The sequence below is a fragment of the Lygodium microphyllum genome, chromosome 2, assembly GCF_053477565.2.
Source record: "Lygodium microphyllum isolate KBCC chromosome 2, Lygodium_microphyllum_v1.1.10, whole genome shotgun sequence".
Classification (NCBI taxonomy): Eukaryota; Viridiplantae; Streptophyta; class Polypodiopsida; order Schizaeales; family Lygodiaceae; genus Lygodium; species Lygodium microphyllum.
Genome location: NC_141136.1, coordinates 183,094,222 through 183,117,364, shown reverse-complemented (window position 1 = coordinate 183,117,364; position 23,143 = coordinate 183,094,222). Strand labels below are relative to the sequence as shown.

Here is a 23,143-nt window from a genome sequence, read left to right as displayed (position 1 = left end):
ACATAACAATGGATTGTATTGACTCAACTACCCTTGCAACATTATACCATTGAAGGATTATAGAGAGTTCATTAGGGTTTAGAAAAGTTCAAGACCCAAACAATGGATTGAAGGAGGAAGCAAAGTGAAAGACAAACAAATGCAAAGTAAAAGGAGAGGGATTAGCAAGGGTTAATTGAGGAAGAGTCCATGTAAAGATGACTTGAGGAGGAGAAGGTCCAAAAGACCACAACACTTCTTCCTTGATCCTTTTATAGCTTTCAATGCCCATGTTGTCATGAAGTCCTTTTGTCATAATCCTCAACTAATCTGTCGCATTGTATTATTGCACTGCTTGTTGAGATGTCAAACTCTACATGAGCTCGCATCCACTATGCACCTTGGTGATATAACAAGATCTTATTCACTAGCATGCTAGGTGATCGACACAAGAATACGCTAGTAATTCTACAACTAGACGACACCCACAGTCCATCCTTGATTATGGCACGTTCAATGTGCCACCTCGTTTTTCCTTAGGGTGGTCCACACTTAGTGACTACATGTACATACATTGTGTTACTTTCATTATTAGTCCTTTATCATGGTGTAGACTTATTTCTTTTGTGGAAGAAGAAGAAGAAGATTCCAATCATGTTTCTCTATGTGCTTAAGTCTCCATTGCTTTTGTATGAGTGCTCTTGATCTCCACCTCTCTCCCGTCTTGCCTATTTTCATGGAATTAAAGCCATCCCATGGCTGTGTGGAGGAGCTCGATTGAAGGTTGAGGTGAAGGCATTGTAGCACGATAATAAGCAAGCAAACAATGGGTAAGAAGCTCTTCCACCTTGCTTGATTTCCCTTAGATTATAGCTGTAAGAGATTCCTAAGGCTAGCAAGGTTGTAGTCTCCAATGCTGTGAAACTTGGTGAGTAAAAAGAATAATATATCTGTTACAGATATACTCTTTAGGGCTTTCTCATTGTGATTTTTGGCATCTAAGATCATTTTGGCCTCCATTCCACGAGTGTTTAGAACAATAGTTTCTAGGTATACTAGAGTTTCGATTGTGTTAGTTGTTTACAGGTGCACATATTACAAATTTTGCATTTGTAAGGTTTTAGGCATTTACTAGGCCACACACAGAAGGCATCTGCATACAAAGTGCAAATTACAATTATTGTTGTGCAATCATTGAAAAAGACTATGTGTTTAGTTGTGATGGACTTGATAACAACTTACTTACATATTGCAATTTTTTGTATGTTGTTTGTTTTATCAAAATGCCTAACAAATTCAATCAGATTGTTAGTAAGAACCTTGATAAGAACAATTATATTGCCTGAAAATTCAAGAGATGCTTTCTTGAAGGGCCAAAGGTGTTTGGAATTACATTGAAGGAGCTATGGCACTAGCAGCCAAAGTTCTTGTGTGAAATCTTACTTGCAGAACATTTAAAGGCTATGAAAGATTGGGAAAAGTTTTAGAGTAAAGTCATGTATTAGCTATCTATCAATGTCACAGGTAGCATAATTGACTATTTGTGGAAATCTGATATCCTTGCTATTGTATGGAAAAATCTAGCAAGGCTATTCAAAGTTAACACAAAGGCCAAAAAGCTACAGTTCAGGTGAGAGTTGAACCAAGTGAAAAGAGTGAACCTATCCATTAATGATTATGCCTTAAGCATCATGAGTATTTTGGAAACTCTTGGATCTATCAGTGTGGTAATTGATGATGATGATGATGTTACATGCATGTAGAGAAAGACTTGGAGATGAATATAAAAGCTTTGATTCATATATGAGTATGAGGGATGATACCCCTAATTTTACAAACTTGATTTATATACTGATACTTAAGGAGAAGAAGCTTTGCTTGGATTCCTCTTCTTATCAAAGTAAGTACAAGTCTGAAAATGTATTTTACTCTTCTAGTAGAGATAGAGGTTGTGGCAGGGACCAAGGTGGTGGCCGTGGTCAAAGTTATGATGCACAACAAAATAGAGGAGGATAGTTGCAAAGAAAGGGGAGTCAAAGAGATCAACTTATAGATTCTAATAGATAACATAATTCTTGTGATAGTAGGGAGTGTTATCATTGTGGTTAGGCATGTCACATTTCTTAAAAATGCTTCAAAAAATAAGGCTAAAATTAGAAATGGAAAAAAGCAGAAAGGCAATTATGCATTAGGGCATATTTGAGGTCAATTTTTGTCCCTATAAGAAATTGAGAAGAGAGAAAGTGCTGTGTAATTTATAAAATACACCATTGGCAAAAAAATTTGCAATCTAAGGAAAATTTAGACCTTAGTGAGTGAAAGCAAGGTTTGGTGGTACAAGAAAAGAACCAATTTTTTATGTGCCTGGTTGGTGCTTCCATTATTAATTTGGATTTGAGAGAAAAATCCCTAGATATGAAAAGTTAAAATTATAAAGAATTTTGAGCATGTCGCCAATCCAAATGATGTTAAGCTATAATGTACGTTTATGGTGTCATTATGATCGCATATAGATGGAGTTCAGCCAAGTAGACTTGGGTTTAAACCACTAAGAAACATCCTATCTCGCAAATGAATCTCGCCATCATCCAATTGGCAAGGCACATGAGAAGTGCTAAAGCTCACTGTCCCAAATACAACACATCAACCCTCTCTAGCCGTTAAGCTCTTAGTGCGACCCTAGGGCTCTTTGTTCTGTCTCTCAAACTCTCTTCTTGGTGCTTTGCTCCCAGTTTTTTGTTTTCCTGATGCCATGAGGACTTCCATCAAGGAAAGGGGGATGTTAAATCCACCCAATGAAGCCTCCAATGATGAAGCATAAGGAGGGTTCTATATCTTCTTGCAGCATCAACAAGGCACCATGTTCCATGTGCCAAAGGAGACACAAACCCCAAACACTATTGCAAGAAAGGATAGCTACTCCATGGAGCAATCCGAGAGAAAATGTTGGTCGTGTTTGGTGATGAAGACAAGTCCTTGACAAAACCTAGATGTGAACTTCCATGGTATTTCTTTGTTTGGGATTAACTTTGTTTGTTTTGTGTTTTTTGAGATGTAACCAAGACTTCATGTTGTCTGTTGTACTAGCACATAGGGTGAATGGTAACATCAAAGAAACATTATTGCTCACTCTCACAATTACAATTACTAAGAGCTTATTTCTCGAACATGACCCTCGCATGGTTTAAACCCACAATGGGTCACCATGAAGTGAGAGAGACCCCTCTCCCAAGGGCGGAGAGTACCATATCACTTGGCGATGACCCTTTTGTGAGGTGAACCCTGTATGGATCACCACCAAAAGCGAGAGACCCCCATATCAATGGAAAAGGACCCTCATATCGCATGATCGCGATCCTCATACGTGGTGAGGGTGAGAATTGTGTTCAAGAGGTGAGAAAAGTATGTAGATTAGAGACCTCCTTTCGATCATGGATTTCAAAAAATCTTATGAAAGGCTCTCATGATCCTTTCTAGTAGGAATCCTCCAAGTGATGGGTTTTGGGGCAACCTTCTACAAGTGATGGGATTTGGGGAATCGTTCCACAAAAGAACACCTTCAGACATATGAAGACTTTGATATCTCGTCTGGCTCAAAAATCAACAGTGCAAAAATAGAGATAATCATGCTCTCAGGGGACCCTCCCCTGAGCAGGCTCATAGAGATAACCTTTGAGACAATGTAACAACTTGGGGCACCACTGAGATACCTCGGCTATCACGCTGAAGTAGATATTCGATTGTTGGTATATCAAGATTAAAATCAGCATGCAAAGCTAGTCTAAGGGTCTCCAACTTGTTGTTGTTAGGAGGATGACAAAATAACTTAGAACTTTTCATCGGGCTATCAACCTAAAAATTTATCAACCTATATGGAACTGTAAAGTTTTTGGAAAAATGTTTATGGATGCGCAAATAACAAGTAATGCCCATCCAAAATCAAAAACACTTTAAAGCATATAATATGTGCTCGATAAATATCTAATATTTTTACTATCAAGGGTTAAAGTGGGTTCTCTATTGTAACTTTGAACTTCAAGTGGTAATAGGCACAAATTTACTATGATTGTTATAGTTATTGTAACGCCCATGTAAAGTGGCCATAGTTATATGTAATACTTGATATTTATTGATTCTACTTTATCTTTTCATTTTATTTTATTTTCTTTGTGTGAACATTAATGTGTATTAAAATATTAAAAAGAAAGTTGTTACATTGACAACTTCTTAACTAAGAAGTCTAACCTTGGACACTTAACTTTGCTGGCTAGGGTATCTTACCAATTTGCTGGAAACCAAATTGAGCTCTTGGAGGCAGTCACACTAGCTATTTTGCTGGAAAGTCCAAAGTTATGTACAATCATTTACAATGGTAGTCATTAATGGTAGGCTTGTTCTAGGATTCATTTGATTTGAATGAATCTACACTCCTATGCTCTCGCAAAAAGGGTATCCATTACTTCATCAAAGGATGAAATGGCGGTCAAGTCTTCTGTCATAGCTTCTCTCCTTGCGATCTACAATCTGCGAGCCTCTGGTCTACATTTTTGTACAATCTCTTGAATTGCATTCGCAACCTCCTGGCAGATTTGATTTGGTGTCAAGCCATTTGTTGTGTTTCTTCTCCAACTTTGATTTGACTTTCATAACCTACCCACAAACTTCAAAAATGAATGTCCATGCTACCCACAAGAATGCCTTATGACCATAGGATTTACTATGACCTTGTGGAGGTCTAGACATAGACCTATTCTATTGTGGGTCTCTACCATGGCAATCATAACTGCCTCTAGCATCATTCTTGCCTCTAATTTTCACAACGTGAGAGGCATGGATGCATCAACATTCTTCATGTTCACTTCCCCAATGAGTAAGCCTCCCTCTACATCTGAGCATTCAAAACCATCCTTAAAAGCATTAGTGTTAGTGGTAGTGCAAAAGGTATCCCATGACTTTGGAAGAGTGACAAGGAAAAACATAAAACTTCAATCTCAATGACATTAAAGGATACATGCTTAGACGAAGACAAAATCTTGCATAGCTCATCAAGATCATCCCAAGTATCAGCATCCATATCTTCAAGGTTTATGCCTTCGCATTTCAATGGCCTAAAATGTTGCTTTTACACCAAAGTTGTTCATATCTAGGTCTTCCAATAGTTAAAGTTATTGCCATACAACTTATTAATGTTAAATATTGTACTATCCTTAGAAGCGCTAGAAGCACCTACCATTATGATTGCAAAATAGAGAGAATGGGTAGTTATAATAATAGTAAATCAGCCCCAAAACTAAGCCCAAAATGAATACAATAAAAGGAAAACAACTCAATATATTGATGTCCACAAAGTAGAGGCACTAGAGTACCTGATACAAGTGTCTTCTCTTAGTAAAATAGCTCAAAACTGAATTTCAACAATGCTATCCATAAAACTACAATATAATGAGGCAACTATAGGCAAATGTTCAAAAGAGTGCTCCCATTGTCAGGGAAGTCCAAATAGCAACTGGACTTACTCCCACTAGAATATAAAACTAATTAAATACTCCCACTAATTTTGAGGGTTGTTATTCCCACTAGAAGCAATAGCCGAGACCACTAGAAGCAAATTGCAATAGCCGAGACCAAACCAAGCTCTATAATATAAAACTAATTAAATACTCCCACTAGAAGCAAATTGCAATAGCCGAGACCAAAGCAAGCTCAATGCATATGCATCATAACATCTGTAAGCCTAATAATGCCAAACAAAACATCCTAGAGTATATAGATGACAGCAACATCCAAGCCCATAAGTGAAAGATCAATAACTAATGTAACCTCTGCCAAAGATGAATGTAAAGGAGCTTAAAATCAAAGCTCAAAGCTCAAACAAGAGCATTCCAACATAACCAGAAATGGTGAGCATGCATATAATCCAAGAGCATTCCAAGTGTTATAAAAGCATGTATTTCACTAATATATCAATACATAAGCTTGATGTCCATTGTTTATGACAATAAAAACCTTCCATTGGGTAGCTTAGCAATGCAAGCTCTAATTGATCTCTAGAAACTCCCCAAGCATTAATACATCATCCCCAAGCATTAATGCCCATAGACTGGACAAGGAGCACAAAATTTTCGAGAGCAAGAGGTTGATGATGTGAATGCAAGAACAACTCTTAAAATTTTCGGGTTGTCCTCAAGGTTGTCCTGATGTACCTAACCTCCTAGGGTCACACACCAATGAGTAGAGATCCTCCTCGAGTTGGAAGACAAGTTGGGAAGGTAAGGGAGCTAAAACGTACCTCAAAAAGAAGAAGAAATGGCTACCATGGAAGCTCTCTTTTCTCGAGATGATATAGAAAGGTTGAAGCTCCTCGAATGCTTGATGTAATACCAATTGAAAGGGTAAGCAAGAGTGAGGGCAAGAGAAAAGCAAAAGCAGAAGCAAGAGAGCTATGGCTATGGAGGTTTGAACTCAAGAGAGCAAAGATGGGTATGTGGAAACTCCAACAATCACCGCATGACACGCCTTTCCTTTATTATTCTATAGTAAAAAATAAAAAACAAACATGACAATGATGACCGCCACCATCTACAATGTACAAGTATGCGACCACTAACTACAAGATATGGGAACGTTTAACTCAAATTTTAGGAGAATTTTTTAATTCAATTTCATCTATTTGCAATTTTCATAGCTTATAATTTTGTAAAGTCTAAGGTTTTAAAGCTTCTTGAAATTTTGAGGGTTGTTATTCAATTCTGATTCATTTTGCATTAAACCTCATTTTTTGGTGAACACTAGGATATACTCAAAATGAGTTTTTAGTGTCTCTGGTAAAATTGCAACACAATTGAAAGTCAACGGCTTGGCCCTTTACAAACTCATTGATGCACTTTCGAGATGAGTGGAGTTAGTACAATGGGGATCCACCAAATATTCCCTGGGTTGCTTGATACACTTTTTCAAAATTTCTCTAGTGAGGTAGGGATATTTGCCAAGCGGATTTTGTACCAAACACTTTGTTGATGCTAATGGAAGCTCAACGACGAGGACTATTCGTTTCTCGTAGCTTCCATTTTCCATATTTCACATTTCTATCAAGGCTGCTTTTTGTGCTGTATTCGAGTAGCATCACCCCCTTTGTAAGATTTAGCTCATTCCTCTATCATCATTGTAGGATTCCAAGGGGTATTTAGGAGTGGAATAGTCATGGATAAGGATACAAAAGGAGCCAAATGATAAAGGGACATTGCCAATCCTTTCAGAAATTGGATCTACATGAAGGGGAGAGTGAACAGGAGATTGCAAAGTCCTTCTGAGGGCATCTTACCCTCCATATAAGAGCTAGAAATATTGACCTTTCAAAAGCATATTTCAAACACACACAAAAAAAGACCTAAAAATCCCCTCTTTAAATAAAAACCTAGAATCCACCCTTCAGATTTGAGGGTGATTCGAAATCCCATCACCAAAAATATCATAATGCTAAAATGTAATGTGTGTGAGCCGTATGAGAGATGATAGATGATAGACCCAGACCTTGTAACTCCACAAGTGCCGTATGAATAGAATGTGAAACCCTCATCAAAGCTTTTATTTTTAAAAACATTGAAAAGCAAGAATACAACTGACATTTCAACAGAACTTTCAATGAAGAAAGACAAGTGTAAGTGTCAAAAATCAACCTTGCATGGCAGTATGAGTAAGCAGCAAAGTGGTAGGAATGGAGTGAGCAAGAACCAAAAGCCAAGCCTGACTACACAAAGACGGTGTCAAAAAATGATGCTGCCTATTTCAATCTTCCCTTTGCACCTCTAATCTATTGTTTAGGACTAAGATCAAGCCTGCAATACAGATTAAATCAGAGAGATGTATCACCTTGTGAAAGTTGATTTCAGACAATGATTCCATACTGGCACATATGAAAAGTTCATTCAATACAACTAGACCGATCATGCAACACAGCATGCATTGGCAGCAAGGAGATCGAGTTCACTGTGGGTGGGCGTGTTGCTCATTCAGTGGGTAAGAGGCTCATATATATAGGTGCAATTAGTCTCCCCATTCTCATATTGCAGACTATTAGCAGCAGCACCGCATCCAGCACCAATATCAAGGAGACGCTAAAAAACATGGTTTAACTACATCCAAGCAACTTATTGCAGGTGAGCAAATAGCAACAATTAACGATTGTGGTTAACACCAGTTAGTTTGAGACAAAGGAATGAGGATTCAAAGTCGTCTGAACAAATGCTATATTAGGGCACACAGACTTGCAAAGAATGTATCAGACCATAGTTTTTTCATACATTAGACCGATGAATATGCATGGGGATGAGATAAGTTTTGAAGTTCAGTATTTCTTAATCATCTGATACATATGCGCACACACACAAAAAGTTTTAGACAATTTCCCACATAAATTCCCACTTTAACAATTATATAAATTCCCACATACCCAGCTAGGAGCAGTTGGGGCCAAGGGATTACCGGTCCCCACAGGGTGTATATAGAACTATTCTGAATACATGGTGATTTGAGATGGCACATCTTCACATAATTATACACTATACATTGCATACGTCTACATGGCGAAATATATGAGTATGAAAACCACTATGATCCATACTGTTTGCCATCTGGATCAAAATACATTAAACACCAGCTTGTATTGCAGTTCAATGGTGAGTAGACCTCTGAACCCTCCAATTAAAACATCGGCAATTTGTCAGGGACATCTATTATCTTTTTCAAATGCAGAGCTTGCCATCTGTAGCTAAAGAGAATACACAATACCGTTTTGGTGATCCAAATAAAATTAGTTTGATTGTGTAAATTGCAGACATTCGATTGCCTTAGTCATCCACGTATAGACAATGTTGAAACTTGCAACATCATGCTAGTGCACCATTCTGAGAAAGTTTTAATTGTGAGGTTGTCGTAGACGTGCCTCTGATATAATTAATAAGAGGCAGGTGGAACAATTTGAATGAGTAGCCATGATTTGAAGCTTGCAGGTAGAATTGCTTCTGAGAGTCTCCCATGAATCCTGTCAGGCAATGGTAGCACAGTTTGAAGTTGGTTTGTAAGTGGACCTGTCCTCGGTCCTCTTTTCTTTGAATAATGGAAGCAGTTTTACATCCAGAAGCTCCAACACTTCACCAAAACAATCAGCAAAAAGGTTTGCAAGACAGCATCACACATCAATCTAAAATATTCTCCCCATCACATGATTGAAACCATCCTTTTGCACCTCAAATATGCCCATGGTAGTGGAATGCAGAGATGATAATGTACAGCGGGAACCCTAGGTCTGTGGGCCTCAGTCTGTACAAGCACGGCCCAAGAGCTTTGGAATCATTCCAAGGAGACCAAAAGTCCAATTTCCCAAGTATCATAAAAGCACATCTTATCTATGGTTGATCGTCCTCTGTGAGTATCTGCCATGATCATCACGTTGGTCACCAAAAGTTGATGAGTGCGACAACCTTACATGATGTTGATTGCTAGTTGATGACATAACCCCCTTCACATTCACAATTAAAATCTCCATTTTGCTATGCCTCGAATCCTCCCCTTTGGAGCTCAACTCATCTTCGAGTGAGACCTCTCTGTCTGCATATTGAACAGTGATTTCAACTGTTTGTTTTGGGTGAATCACTCCAGATGCAGGAAGCACCTGCATTAACCATCCGACATAAACAATTGTTCATGATTTAAACTTGCATGTTTCTCAAATTTGCATAATCAGGTACCTATAATATACCATCATAAGGCCATAATCTGAACTTACATACAATCTGAAGGAAATGAAAAGAACTTGAACTAAATCTAGAAAACAAAACAAATAATAATTTTGAAAAATGGGCAAACATAGCAAAACCCAAAATAAATACATAAGAAGATACTGAAGGTTTTATCCAGAAAAGTGGAAAGAGAGAAACACATAAACACACCCATATACCTGTAACCAGACTGGCAAGCCACTGCACAAAATACTAGGTGCATGTTCTCTCTCATCCATGTGGTTTGGTAAGAGTGAACCAATGGGCTCCCCTTCCAAATGGATACTAAAAAGTGCCATTTTATCTGTGCACTCATTGCTGATTTTCAAAATTGATTTTCTTTTTTTCACAAGAACCACATTGTTTGTCTGCACTACAGTTTCTGGAACAATGTCAATCTGCTTCTGAATCATCAAAGCTTCTGGATCAGTCCACAAAAACTTCCCATATTCCAATCTGCGTGCAGCTTCATTAATGACAGCAACCTGGACATTCAACAGGCAGGACACGGGTTTGTGATCACTTTCAACTGCCATCATGCAAGCTTCGTACCTGCACACAAAGAGCAGAACAGATGTTCAGGTCAGACAACTTGTTGAAGTGTCCCTCACCTGGTTTCAGCTGAATTAGCCCATGTTCAACCTCATATGTAACAGGAAACATGTAAATTCCTCACGCTACACAGCAAAAATGAACATCTATATGGTACAGTGCAACCCAGAAATTGGGCAGTAAATTTCTTTACACATGGCAATCAGCACTAACAAGGGTGGCAGAGTCAACAAACCTAAGAGTACAGAAACTAAAAGGCTCTCCATCTTTTACTGACATGAACTTTGTATATGATTATATGTTAACAGAGACAATCTCAACCAAGGTATCAGTTTTGTGATAGAATGATTCAATTATGGGACTCAACTCTTCAAGCATGACAAAAAATTGGTACTCCTACGTGTGTACTACATGTGTCACAGTTCACCAAATACATCCTTTGGGAATAGACACAAGCATCAAACAATTCAGTTGATAATGGACAGGGAGCAAGTTACCAAGAAGGAGAAACAGCAACAGGTCGAGAGAGCCCTAGTTTCCGGTCCACTTCACATGAATCAAAGCTGTCACGATACAACACACGATCACACCAAGCTGGAATCCTCCTTTTCTCACTTGAATCATACCCTGCTCCAAGTATTATTAAGTGGTTATGTAAGCCAAGCAACTGCAACTGATTCAATCACAATTCCAAAATCATACTCTTCTCTAGCAAGGGCCTCTCAAGACATGCATGCACACCACATTAGCTCTCACAAAGCTGTGTTGTGTTATTCCAGTTTTGTCCAGATTTAGATATGGCAATGACAACAAGAGTCTTATGTACATAAACTTTCGCAAATCACAATATCATGATTTTAATTGTCTAGCTCTAAGATCCTTCCCCTGTGGCAACATCAGTAGTGGTGGCAAACAAGGGTTGAAGTCCAGTCTACTGCCTGAAGCATCACCGAGATGTGTCTGCATCGTTCTACCTTTCACCTCATCACTATTATGGCCCATCACTGACTATAAAAACCAAGAACATAACTGATGTTTTCCTCATTGGATGCTCTTGTGAGTTCTAAGATCATTTTAGTGTAGCAGCCAAAACACCGATTACATTATTCTATTGCTCATAAGCAATCGCTGCAAGTCTAAATCTTAAAAGGCGACAGCCACAATACTCAGTTGCAAAAGCAGCTCAACAAAATACCAAATCACATCCTATGCATGACAGCCACCAGGAACAGGAAATGGAACTAGACATGATGGGGGCCTAGAAACAGGGAAACAGGGTTGTAAGGGAGGGGAACAGCTGTTTCTTGTGACAGAATCTCTTGGGACTTGAGAAACAGCAATAAAAATCCATAGCTCCTTGAAACCAAGAAACAGAGTCCAAGGATGATTCATGAACAACACTGGTAGGACCTCAAATGGTGAAGCCTGGGAGTAGATAGCAATTGGCCTGTATTTATCTGTCAATTGTAATAAGTGCGACCCCATACAGCTCATCTTTAAGAGGCTTCATAATTGCATGTAATGCGTGCTTACTTTACACTTCACAATCAGTGTTTTGCAATCTCCTTATCAAAAATAGTAGAGCTTGAAATGTTAAAACTGATACATGGCATCCTTACTACAGACTCCACCTAGCTGAGCCAATGGGCCAACCCCTTCTGATAGATGGCTATAGATATTCTCCCAGTCAGGTTCCATCTGGGATCTCAGGGATACAAGAAATCACTCAAACCAACCCTATCTTATAGCTAAACATGGTTCTCCTAACAATCTTCTGTTGATTGTGCTGTTTCTTTACATAGCATGAAGGAAGAAAGACAAGTTCCAACATCAGTTCATAAGACAACACCTTTTTCCATATCAGTGCAGGCATGGCCACTAGCCTGATTCCCAAGGCAGGCATTACTAGTACCAAATTAGTCAAGTAGCTTTCCAAATAAACACTCAATAGAGATAAGGTCCTACTGCCAACTCCAGACATAATCGAAGAGGCTTGAACGAGAACATTTTTGTCTACATGGAATGTGCCTATTCGACACTTGAGCAAACAAGCTGACTAGGGGTGAACAATCTCTTGGTTCTCAGCTACAAATATGGATTAGATAAAGCTGCTGAATGTTAGAATTGGTTAATTATGGGCAGTGCCCAATGTTTTAGTGTGTGGTGTGGACACAACTAAGTTGATAAGTTGTGTCACTACTTCTAGATTTAGTTTAAGTCTAGTTGAGTCAAGGATAGGTCTGTCTTACTTAAGACCTATTGTGCTTTCATTCTATCATTCTAGTACTTCCATCTTTTGAGTGTGGGACTGCTGCCCACTCTTGCTCATTTTCTTGTGTTCCCTCCCTCTCCCTCTCCCTCTCCATCCATGATAGGTAATTGTATTAATTACAAAAAAAGGACAAGATTACAAGATGCAAGGTGGCTTTAGGCCATTGTCCATAAACCAAATACTAGGACATCATAATCAAAGCAAAATGAAACTAGACGGGCTAGAGGGGGGTTGAAGAAATTGCAATGTGCCATGAAAGCAAATCTTGTCTAGGGAGAATATCTACCAACTGAATCATGTCAAGCTACCAATGAAGAAGTCCTTTCAGGCAGACTACATGACTCTCCACTCCTAATGAAGCATCAAAAATAAATGCATTCCTCATAGTCCATGTGTACCAACAACCCTAGAAGTGTAAGAAATGAAAGAGCGCTTTCATATCGGCTTGCAAAAGATCCATGAACTTGGGATGTCCAAAGACCTAATCATTTGGAAGTACCAATAGCCCAACCACTCGAGACCAAATGGCCAATAGTAGTGACCAAAAGAAAGGAAAACCAATGGCGGGGGGTTTCTACAAATGTCTGACAAAAGAAACAGTTACCATTAGAAATCCACCGCTTGGAGAGAGTAGAATCTCCACCACTTGGAGAGTGCCATAGTTGCATTCATACTATGTATGAACTAGTTCATTCTATACAACTTGTACCATACCGTTCAGTATGTATCCGCACCAATTTATACAAAAAAAACAGCCTATTTTTGGCCTATGAAGACTAGACCACACAATATCTTCCAACTCTCAAGCCTTATGTTTATTATCATAATTTCAAGCCTCTCTTTTTTTTTTTGTAAAAGGTAATTGTATTAATTACAAAAAAAGGTACAAGTTTTCATGATTTCAAGCCTCTCTCTCTCTCTCTCAACTTTCAAGATGGATATGTAATTCCAAGCACATCCTCTCTCTCTCTCTCTCTCTCTCTCTCTCAAACAAATGAATAACCTCTTTGTCCATCCGTCCTACACTTAGCTTTGTTGTATCATGTATGATGTTTTATGTATACACTCCTATCTGTCTTCCAGTAGCGTGTTGTGCATCAGCCTTTGCCTTGTTACCCTCATATATTCATCCTATTAACTCAAGTAACATTGCTATTTTGGCTCTAAACATGTGTTCTATTGTCTATAGACCAAAATAACCAAGTTTTTGTTTTTTCTTCGTACTAGTACCATACTGTACCTTCTAAATTCCTAAAGTACCAATTAGTACCGTATTTTATCGTACCGTATCGTATCATATCTTTCGTACCTGACAATCGTAGAGGGTGCAAAGACAAGGAAGAACACCAATCAACATTCACCAAATGAAGACCTTGTATCTAAAAGGTGTCTTGTTAAGCCAACTTGTCATCGCCACAAATTTCCACCACACTTGACCTTTCTCGAGACCCCAAGTGGTCTTGCCCTTTTGAGCAAGTCAATCCTTATCGCATATAAGCAAGTGGTATATCTAATTGATTGAAGCATGGCCCAAATGCAGCCGACCATTAATCATCCAATCTTGCCAAGGGGCCTCTTGGTCCAAAGGGAGGAGAGGTTGCATGGCCCATAAAGAGGTTAAGCTAGAGTCCCACAAATGATGATAGCCTCTAGGAATATGAAAGTAGCGCGAAATAATCTGAAAGATATGATAGTCCCAATTGTAGGTAGAAGAGCATCAGCAATAGTGACCAATCCCTGGCACACCATCCTAGTCAACATCAACCTTTGTTCATGTTTGCCTTGCCAAGTGAAAAGTTTCAGCCAATACTTCAGCTCTAAGGAAGTTTGTTGTCTCCCAATCTAAAGGTGGGTGCCAGGAAGATTTAGCACGACTAATTTCCAAGAGTGGACTAAATGATTCAAAAGCATGGGAAACTTAAGATGAAGAGGCTGTTTAGCATTAACGACATGCCACCATGAAGCAAAAATACTCATTTTCCATGCTTAAAACCCAAAGTTTCAAGGAAGAACTTGGCCATCAAAGACCACGGCTGCCTACCCTCACACAAAGCATAGTTGCCATCATACATCATATAATACTAATCATACCGCACGGTACCATACATATATGTACAGATCCGTACGAAAAAACAAGGCACTTTTGCCGCTGCGTCTACGTGTCCTCCCGCGTTCTGCTTGCACTTTAATCTGGCACATTCCCCCTACATGGCACTTTTGGGGGGATGGGAAGCCTTGGATACCTCATCTCACCTCCTTTTCCAACTATGCACTCTTTCCCCCCTCCCCGCCCCCCCAAAAAAAAAGTCCTCCTTGCCTCTTTGATTATTTGACCCTTCTCTCATCTACAAATGGTGCTTCTCTCCTCCATGCTTCCACACCAATTCAGGAAGCATTTTTCATTCTCATCTTTCTCTCTTCGATCTTGAACTTGTGATTTGCCATTCTCAACTCCCATCCCCTCTTTCCCACACCCTATCAAAGCATTTGCCATTCTCATCTCCTATCCCTCCTCTCTCACTCTTGCTCTTTCAACTTTACCCCAACCCTCCGGCCTCTCCCTCTCTTTCAACTTTCAAGTTTCAAGAGTTAAGACTCAAGCATTTCACTCTTCCTTCCTCTCTCACTCTCCTCCAAGCCTTTTCATCCATCATCGGCACTATGACTCGTGAGAAGCATGAGGCCTTTAATTTGCACGTGATCCATGTGGAGAGGGACACAAAGAAGTCCAATTCCCACCATTGGACATGCAAGTGTTGTGGAAAGTGCTCGTGCTATCCAAGTGGTGCAACTCGGCTTCTTCAACATCTTTCCAAGATGGGGGGGAAAGTTGCTCCATGCAAGGAGATCCCTCAAAACATCACGGAGAAGATTCTCACCGAGGTGAGAGAGGGATCCACAAGAGGAGGAGGAAGTGGCTTATCCGCACTAACTCCTATGCCTACTAACGAGGAAGCATCGAATGTGGGAGTTTCTTCAACCAATGCGGAAGAGGCCTCTACCATTGGTGGTGGGGGCTCCACATCCGCATCCAGCTCCGGTCAAAGACAGAGTGGAGACTCATGCGGCACCAGAGAGACAATCCTCTCTCTCTCTCTCTCAAGCTCCCGGTCATGTGTGGATCGGTTGTCTTTCTTAGAGAAAGGCAACGACTTGCGGACATTAAAGTTGCACCCACAGTGATTGAGTGTGATATTGCATTCAATGTCATAAAGCAAGAACAATGGAAGAAGATGGTAAAAGCCATTGCCAATGTGGGTCCATGTGAAGGATGGACCAATGTCACATAACGACGAAAACGCTTGATGAAGAGAAGGAGAGAATTGATAGAGCACTTGATCCTATTCGAGCCGCATGGACAAAATATGGTTGCTCCATTCTCACCGATGGATGGAGTGATCGTAAGAAACAGGGTATTATCAACATACTTGTCTCATGTCCACTCGGTACTTACTTTTTGCGGGCCATAGATACCGGCAAGAGGGAAAGAAAAACGATGGCCACATTTATCTATCGCCACATTCGGTGAGCTATCATTAAGATATACATTGCTTTTTAAATTTATTTCACTTCCTTTCATTATGATAACTGATTTATGCATAACTATCTATCTTCCTATTCTAATTTCTCTCTAATATCTATCTCAATTCTCTCTTTCCCCTAGAGCCCCAACCCCCATCTCTCTTCATTCTGTTGAAACTTAAAAGGCTCGGCTCTCTCTTTCTGTAACGTGTCCACCTGTCTACTTGTAGGACACGTCTTAGCAGCCTATCGGGAAGAGAGTCCAGAAAGCGCCACCCGGCACTCCCACGGAATATCACGGGGTTTGCGATCTAGGTCTTCTCGAGTCTGCGACGAAGCAGAAGCATTCCGGCCGTTCCCACTTAGGATCGACCTGAATCAGGGTTTCCCTAATGGTCAAGTTTCTCAGAGGTAACAAGCGTCGAGCCCCAGATGAACTACTTTATGCAAAAACGTCAGGGTCGAAGCGGATTTATACTGCACTTGGTTCAAGGAGAATGGGAAACGAGAGGGATGCAAAGCTCGACTCTCTGCCCGTAAGGCATAGTCCCATTCCATTCCCCTAAAACAGTATAAATCGGGACTCTAGTTCTCTAGATTCTAGGTCATCGTTATCTTGCTGTCAATTCCTTTGATAAAAGTTCCCGGCCAACCGGGACCACCCTTCCGTAGGACGGTCGGACCCATAGTCACATCCACCACACTTTCCTCGGGTTGTTTTAGTTATCTAATTACCTACCACATTTAGTTTGACAAGCAAAAACAGCTTCTTTAATTAACCAATTATTCACTAGTTCCTTCACGTAACTTAGGCACTGACATAGAAAAACAATGTCAAGCAAGTTATTTTTCAACATTTGATCTTTATTTATCAGTCTTTGAAATACATCATATAATCTAGCTCGAAGGCTATTCCATAATCCGCCCGAAGGAAATTCCAGCAATCCTTAGGGATCGCTATTTCAAGTTTCCGCCCGTTGACTAGTATGCCGGCCTCAAGATCCCATCTCGAGTCACGTCGGCCTCTTGTGCAGGACCCAGAGGCAAGGGATTTACGGCCAGAGCCCCCCTTGGCACCCAAGCATCCTCCAGCTCCAAGTAGCACCCACGGAAAGACCTCTCGCGGCGGGTTCAATCCACGTACCCGGCGCGGCTAACAGCCCCCTTGGAAAGGGTCAGGCAGACAGTCGGGGGTGACTAATGTTGCCTCTCCCTCCAGGCTTTCAACCTGAAGCATTAGTTATTTTCCAACATTAGTTCCTTGAGCAAAGAAGAACAAACAGTGCTCCTAAATGTACAAACACAAGCACTCCAGTGGTCGTTTATACGGCCAACTGCTAAGGTGTGAATCCTTTTCTCCAAATACATCTAGCATTTGATCCGGGATCAATCACGACTTGGCAAGATCCCAAGGGTTTCGTAAGCTGAGTTGCTTGTTTACCATTTTTCCTTGGGTTAAGGTTTATTCTCTGTAAACCCAAATTGTCAATACTTTAGGTTTTCTTTTATTAAGGTCGATAAATCCTGAACAACCCCGTTGTCCTCACTTGATTGGTCAATTGCTTGCTAGGCAATTCATAATTTCCCTAGCTTGGCAAATCAGCCCCAAGGGAAGGTGATGTAGCAGGATGACTACTCATCCTCTAGATAATTTGACTTGTACTTAGGACTCGCCAACCATGATCTAAGGAGTGGCAATACCATTTTGTGATTTGGTCATAAAACCATGCGACGTTGCAACTTGTTGCACGAGATAAGTGTCGCACCTAGCTTGTGGGATTACTTTTCCCATCACACGGAATTCCTTGGTCAAGATGTAGGATTTGGGAGTCCTCTTGACCCAATCCAACCCTTACCTCTACTAGGCCGATAACGCTTTGGTCTCAGGGATCCTAAATTCATACGGAGGTTTGGTATTTGGTCGATTGATCCTTAGGGTGAGAACCCTAGATCACTCTTGCACGGGTGTTTTGCTAACCCTAACATTCCGTAAATGTGGATAGGATCTTTGGGATCGGAAATATTAGGTTGGCAACCTAAGTGCGATACTAGGCAGAATTTTAACGTAACTTAACCCTACCTAGCACTTTGAGGTGAGCATCATTTGCAATCTAATCGTACCTTTATGATTTTCATGCGGATTACACAATTACAAGCGATTTAATTGTCTTACGACAAGAGGTGATCTTTCCTTAAAGATGCAAATACTTTTCCTAAAGATGTAAATAACTGCAAAATAGGTGAGATGCATCATTCCATGCAAATATGCGATTTCAAGACCATAGACTTTTCCTTCTATGCAGCTATAAGATCTACAATGATCGTTACTTTTCCTTGCCCTATGCTATGTTGATGCAACGAAATCAAAGCTTTAATATTTTTATTGAAGATGCATTCAAACTTTGATAAAAGGACTCCATGCATGAGCGAATACCATAAGTTCATCATTAAATTAATCCTTCCTTTAGCACTTTACCTGACTCAAAATGAACTACCATCGCATGCAATTTGCAAGGTACATAAATCCTTTCCATATATTGCAACTATTCAGACATCATTTAATGTCCGTCTATGTTTACCTTAATCGCAAGACACAACCAAGAATTAATTACATAAATGCGTTACGAGTTATATGTCCTATCCTTTGTGAGGTGCAACAAGATACCTTTGCACAATTCCGTCTTTTTACTTATGCATCATGCGTTCAGGATTGCAACTTGACCATGGAAGTGTAAGCAATTTCAAATGCACGACGTGCAACTAAATCTTGTAAATCGGCGAGCAAGTAAATTTTCCAATGTGTTAAAACTTGCCTACGAGATTTAAACATACTTAATGCATTCTTTTCATGCGGGACTATTTAACGAAACCTGGGCATTAGGACTCGGGGCATTGTCCACTCGCGTACTCGGGTTGGAAGGTCCCGCGTGTGCACCTCGCGACTTTTGCTTAGGAGCCATCAATGACGCAGATTTTGACTCAGCAAACTCTCCTTGCACTTTATCCGGTTTCCAAAACTCCCTTCTGCCTGCAAACTTACTTCCCTTCGTAGGAATCGGCCCTTGTAAACTCGGTTTTTAAAAAAACCGAGAGGTGTGGGTAAATAAGGCTTATGAAAGCCTTATTTAGAAGCTTCTAAGCTTCTGTCCAGGGATGACGTGGAGAGAGAATGATTGGAGAGGATGATGAGGACGGAGGTAAAGATGACGACGATGATGTTGATGATGATGATGATGATGATGATTATGATGATGATGGTGGTGAGGACGATGACAGTGGCCAAGCGGCGGCGTGATGGCAATGTGGCGGCAACGGGCAGCAGCACGACATCCTTCTCCCTCTCCTCTCCTCCTCTCAAGCTTGAGAGGGGGGGGGGGTTCTTATAGATTATGAAGGGGGGGGTAGCCATACACACGGCAAGCAATATGCCTCCTCCCCCCCCCCCCCCCCCCAATGCTCTCCTACTTCACACCCACTCCTCTCACACTCCCTCTCCCCCGTCATGCAACGGCTGAAGGGGAGAGGAGTTTTAATTTAAAAAATTGCCAAAAATTTATCCATTATCCTTTTCCCCTTGGAGGCGTGTTCCCGCGTGGAACTACGGGTCTTTAGCCACAGTCTCTTATGCACAACACGGGCTGGAGTTTGATGATGCACGCGGAGGGAGCACTTAGCCACCAACATTTATCGTTGTGGGAGATTACTTTGGGTTGCTTTTGCGCGAGATTTAGGATCTTGAATATTTCGTAGCGGAAATATTGCATTCTCTCCCCCTTAGAGGAATCAAGATGTCCTCATCTCGAGAAGAACTGGGGGTATTGTTGGTTGAGAGTACTTCATCCATCCATGTGGCATCCTCTTCGGGATAATCTTTCCATTGGACAAGGTATTCTCTCAAGGTTCTAGATCTTAAATGCCTCTCCCTAACATCTAAGATCCTGTCAAGCCGTAGCTCAAGGACTCCTTGGCTAGACATTACAACTTGTTGATCATCAAGCACATGACTAGGGTTAGGCACATACTTTTTCAGTAGGCTAATATGGAATACATTATAAACTTTTAGGTTTTCGAGGAGTTGAAGTCTGTAAGCATTAGGCCCTAGGCACTTGAGAACCTTGTAGGGTCCACAATACCTTGGACTTAGCTTTTTCCATTCACCTAAGGATAGGGAACTCCTCTTTGGACGTACGTGAATAAAGACCATATCACCTTCAACGAAGGATCTGTCTTGCCGTTTTAGGCCCACGTAAGCCTTCTGTCTGTCCTTGGCGGCTTGGATGTCCTGTCTTATTGATTTGATTTGGTCATCCATGTCTTCCAGCATCTGCTTTGAAGCTTCAACCCTCAAGGTTGGATCTGAAAAACTCAAAGGACTTCGACAGCCCATACAATGCTTGAAAAGGGGTCATCTGAATGCTTTGTTGATAAGAAGCATTGTAGACAAACTCAACCAGTGGCAAATGTTGAATCCACTTTTTGGGTTCACGACAGCAGTGTGCCCTAAGCATATCTTCAATAACTTGGTTGACTCGTTCTGTTTGACCATCAGTTTGGGGATGGTAAGCTGTACTGAAACAGAGTTGAGTCCCAAAATCTCCTTGATGAATAACCTCACGATATCCAAGGCTTTATAGTTTGTCTTAACAGGGATAAGATGTGCAACCTTGGTAAGCATATCCACCACAACCATAATAAAGTTGTATCCTCCCTGAATTTGGGGCAGGCCAACAACAAAGTCCATGCTAATGAACTCCCATTTCATTTCGGGAATGTCAAGTGGTTGCAATTTTCCTGGCATTTTGACATGTTCGGCCTTAATGCGTTGACAAGACAAACATTCCATGACATATTTGAGAACATCACCTTTGAGCATGTCCCAATAATAGCTCTTTCTGACTGCATTAAGGGTCTTGGCATAGCCAGGCTGTCCTGAGAAAGGGGAGTCATGGGCTTCCCAAAGTATCTTCTGCTTGAGTGATTAGCTTGTTGGTATACATAATCTCGTCCTATAGTAGACAAGTCCACTACTGATAGAGAATTCTTGATACTTTGCTTGTAGCTTCGGGTCTTGATCCTTGATGGAGATCTCCCTTAGCAATTTCTGATAGGTTGGGTCATGGCATGCCTCTTCTCTAGCTAGCTCAAGAATTGGGTTGTTTGGCATGTATATCTTTGTGGCTAGAGATCTTGCTGTTGATGGATCTTGCAAAATCAGAGAATTCAAAAATGCCTTGCAACTGAGTGCATCGGCAACTACATTCTCCTTTCCAGGCCGGTATTTGATTTCAAAGTCATATTCCTCCAGCACTTCAATCCATCGACGTTGCCTCATATTGAGATTCATTCTAGGTAAAAATCCATTTAAGACTCTTGTGGTCCATCACTAAGGTAAATTTGTTACCCAGCAAGTAGTGTCTCCAAAGTTTGAGAGCATGGATGACAGCTAACAGCTCCAGATCGTGGATAACATAGTTCCTTTCATGGCTCTTCAGTTTCCTTGAAGAGTATGCTACGAGATGATCTTCTTGCATGAGCATACATCCTAAGGCTAGTATGCTAGCATCAGTTATCACTTCAAACTTCTTACCAAGATCTCTAAGTTTCAGGATGGATACTGATACTAAGCTTTGCTTTAGTTTTAGAATGGGTACTGATACCAAGATCTCGAAGTTTCAGGATGGGTATTGATACCAAGATCTCGAAGTTTCAAGATGGGTACTGATACCAAGCTTTGCTTTAGTTTGTCAAAGCTAGTATGTTCAGTAGGTGACCATACAATTGATACTTGCTTCTTTAGTAGATCAATCACCGGTGCTGCAATCAAAGCATAGTTTTTGATAAAGACCTTATATCATCCTATCAATCCAAGAAAACTACGTATTTCTTTGACAGTTGGTGGTGTTGGCCATTCCAGAACGTCCCTAACCTTGGCCGGATCTACTGAAATTCCTTCTGCTAATACAATGAATCCTAGATATTCAATCTGTCCCTTGAAAAATACACACTTCTTCTTCTTGGCATAAAGCTTGTGTGCCCTCATTGTCTCAAGGACGATGCGAAGCTGGGGTTCATGATCTTTTCCTGCTTGGAGTAGACTAGGGTATCGTCAAAGAAGACGAGTATGAAGTCATCAAGATAGAGCCTAAAGATATCCTGCATTAACCTATTGAAGGTAGCATGAGCATTTGTCAGCCCAAATGACATGACTAGGAATTCAAAGTGTCCGTACTTTGTGCTGAATGCCGTCTTTGGGATATCTTCTTCCTTGATCCTTATCTGATAATATCCAAACCTGAGATAAATCTTAGAGAAGATCTTCACACCTTGAAGACGGTCAAGAAGTTCATCTATTCTTGGAATGAGATATTTATTTTTAATGGTTGATTGATTCAACCCTCTGTAGTCAATGCATAGCCGAAGCGTTCCATCTTTCTTCTTCTGGAACAGCACTCGAGCTGCCCATGGTGAACTGCTAGGACGGATGTAGCCTTGGTCTAACAGTTGCTTGAGTTACTCCTTCAGCTCAATCGCTTCCGAGATGGACATCTTATAGGGTCTCTTTGCGATTGATGCAGCTCCTGGCGCTAGCTTGATTTCGTGATCGACTTCCCTTTGAGAATGAAGTTTAGTCAGCTCTTCAGGAAATATGTCTGCATATTCCTTTAACCATAAAGGTTCTTCCCTAGATTACTGATCCTGATCTAGCTTATTTAGCTTAATCAAGTAGACAGATAGCCCCTTTCTAACTCATTTTATTATTCGTGTTGCTTTGGCCAGTTGAATTTTTGACTTCCCAACCTCTCCTTGAGTTGTGACTAGTTCCCCTTCAAAATATCAAAAAGAAACTTGGCCATTTCCACAGTGAATGTGGGCATCATTGGGTATTAGCCAATCCATACCAAGCAAACATTCGTGGACACCTAGGTTCATTACCCTGAATCTGACCGAAGTCGACTTTCCACCCAGTAGGAATTTCACCTTAGCAGTTTGCCCAGTACAAGAGACCTCACGACCATTTGCTAATTCCACAATTAAGGTAGAT

General features: G+C 40.6%; 1 protein-coding gene across 5 annotated transcripts in view; it reads right to left on the bottom strand.

The window, feature by feature from the left end:
- Positions 1–8,364: 8,364 nt before the first annotated feature.
- LOC148040682 (type I inositol polyphosphate 5-phosphatase 13-like) overlaps positions 8,365–23,143 on the bottom strand; it is an 84,826-nt gene continuing 70,047 nt past the window's right edge. For 4 of the 5 annotated variants that reach the window (XM_087660997.1, XM_087661005.1, XM_087661013.1 and 1 more), the window contains exons 11-13: positions 10,805–10,934; positions 9,935–10,307; positions 8,365–9,649 (exon numbers count right to left, since the gene is read on the bottom strand). In XM_087660997.1, coding sequence (XP_087517123.1) covers positions 9,380–9,649; positions 9,935–10,307; positions 10,805–10,934 — 773 coding nt within the window. In that variant the 3' untranslated portion in view covers positions 8,365–9,379. The remainder of the gene's footprint in view (positions 9,650–9,934; positions 10,308–10,804; positions 10,935–23,143) is intronic. The other variant, XM_087661030.1, reaches the window with a different exon arrangement.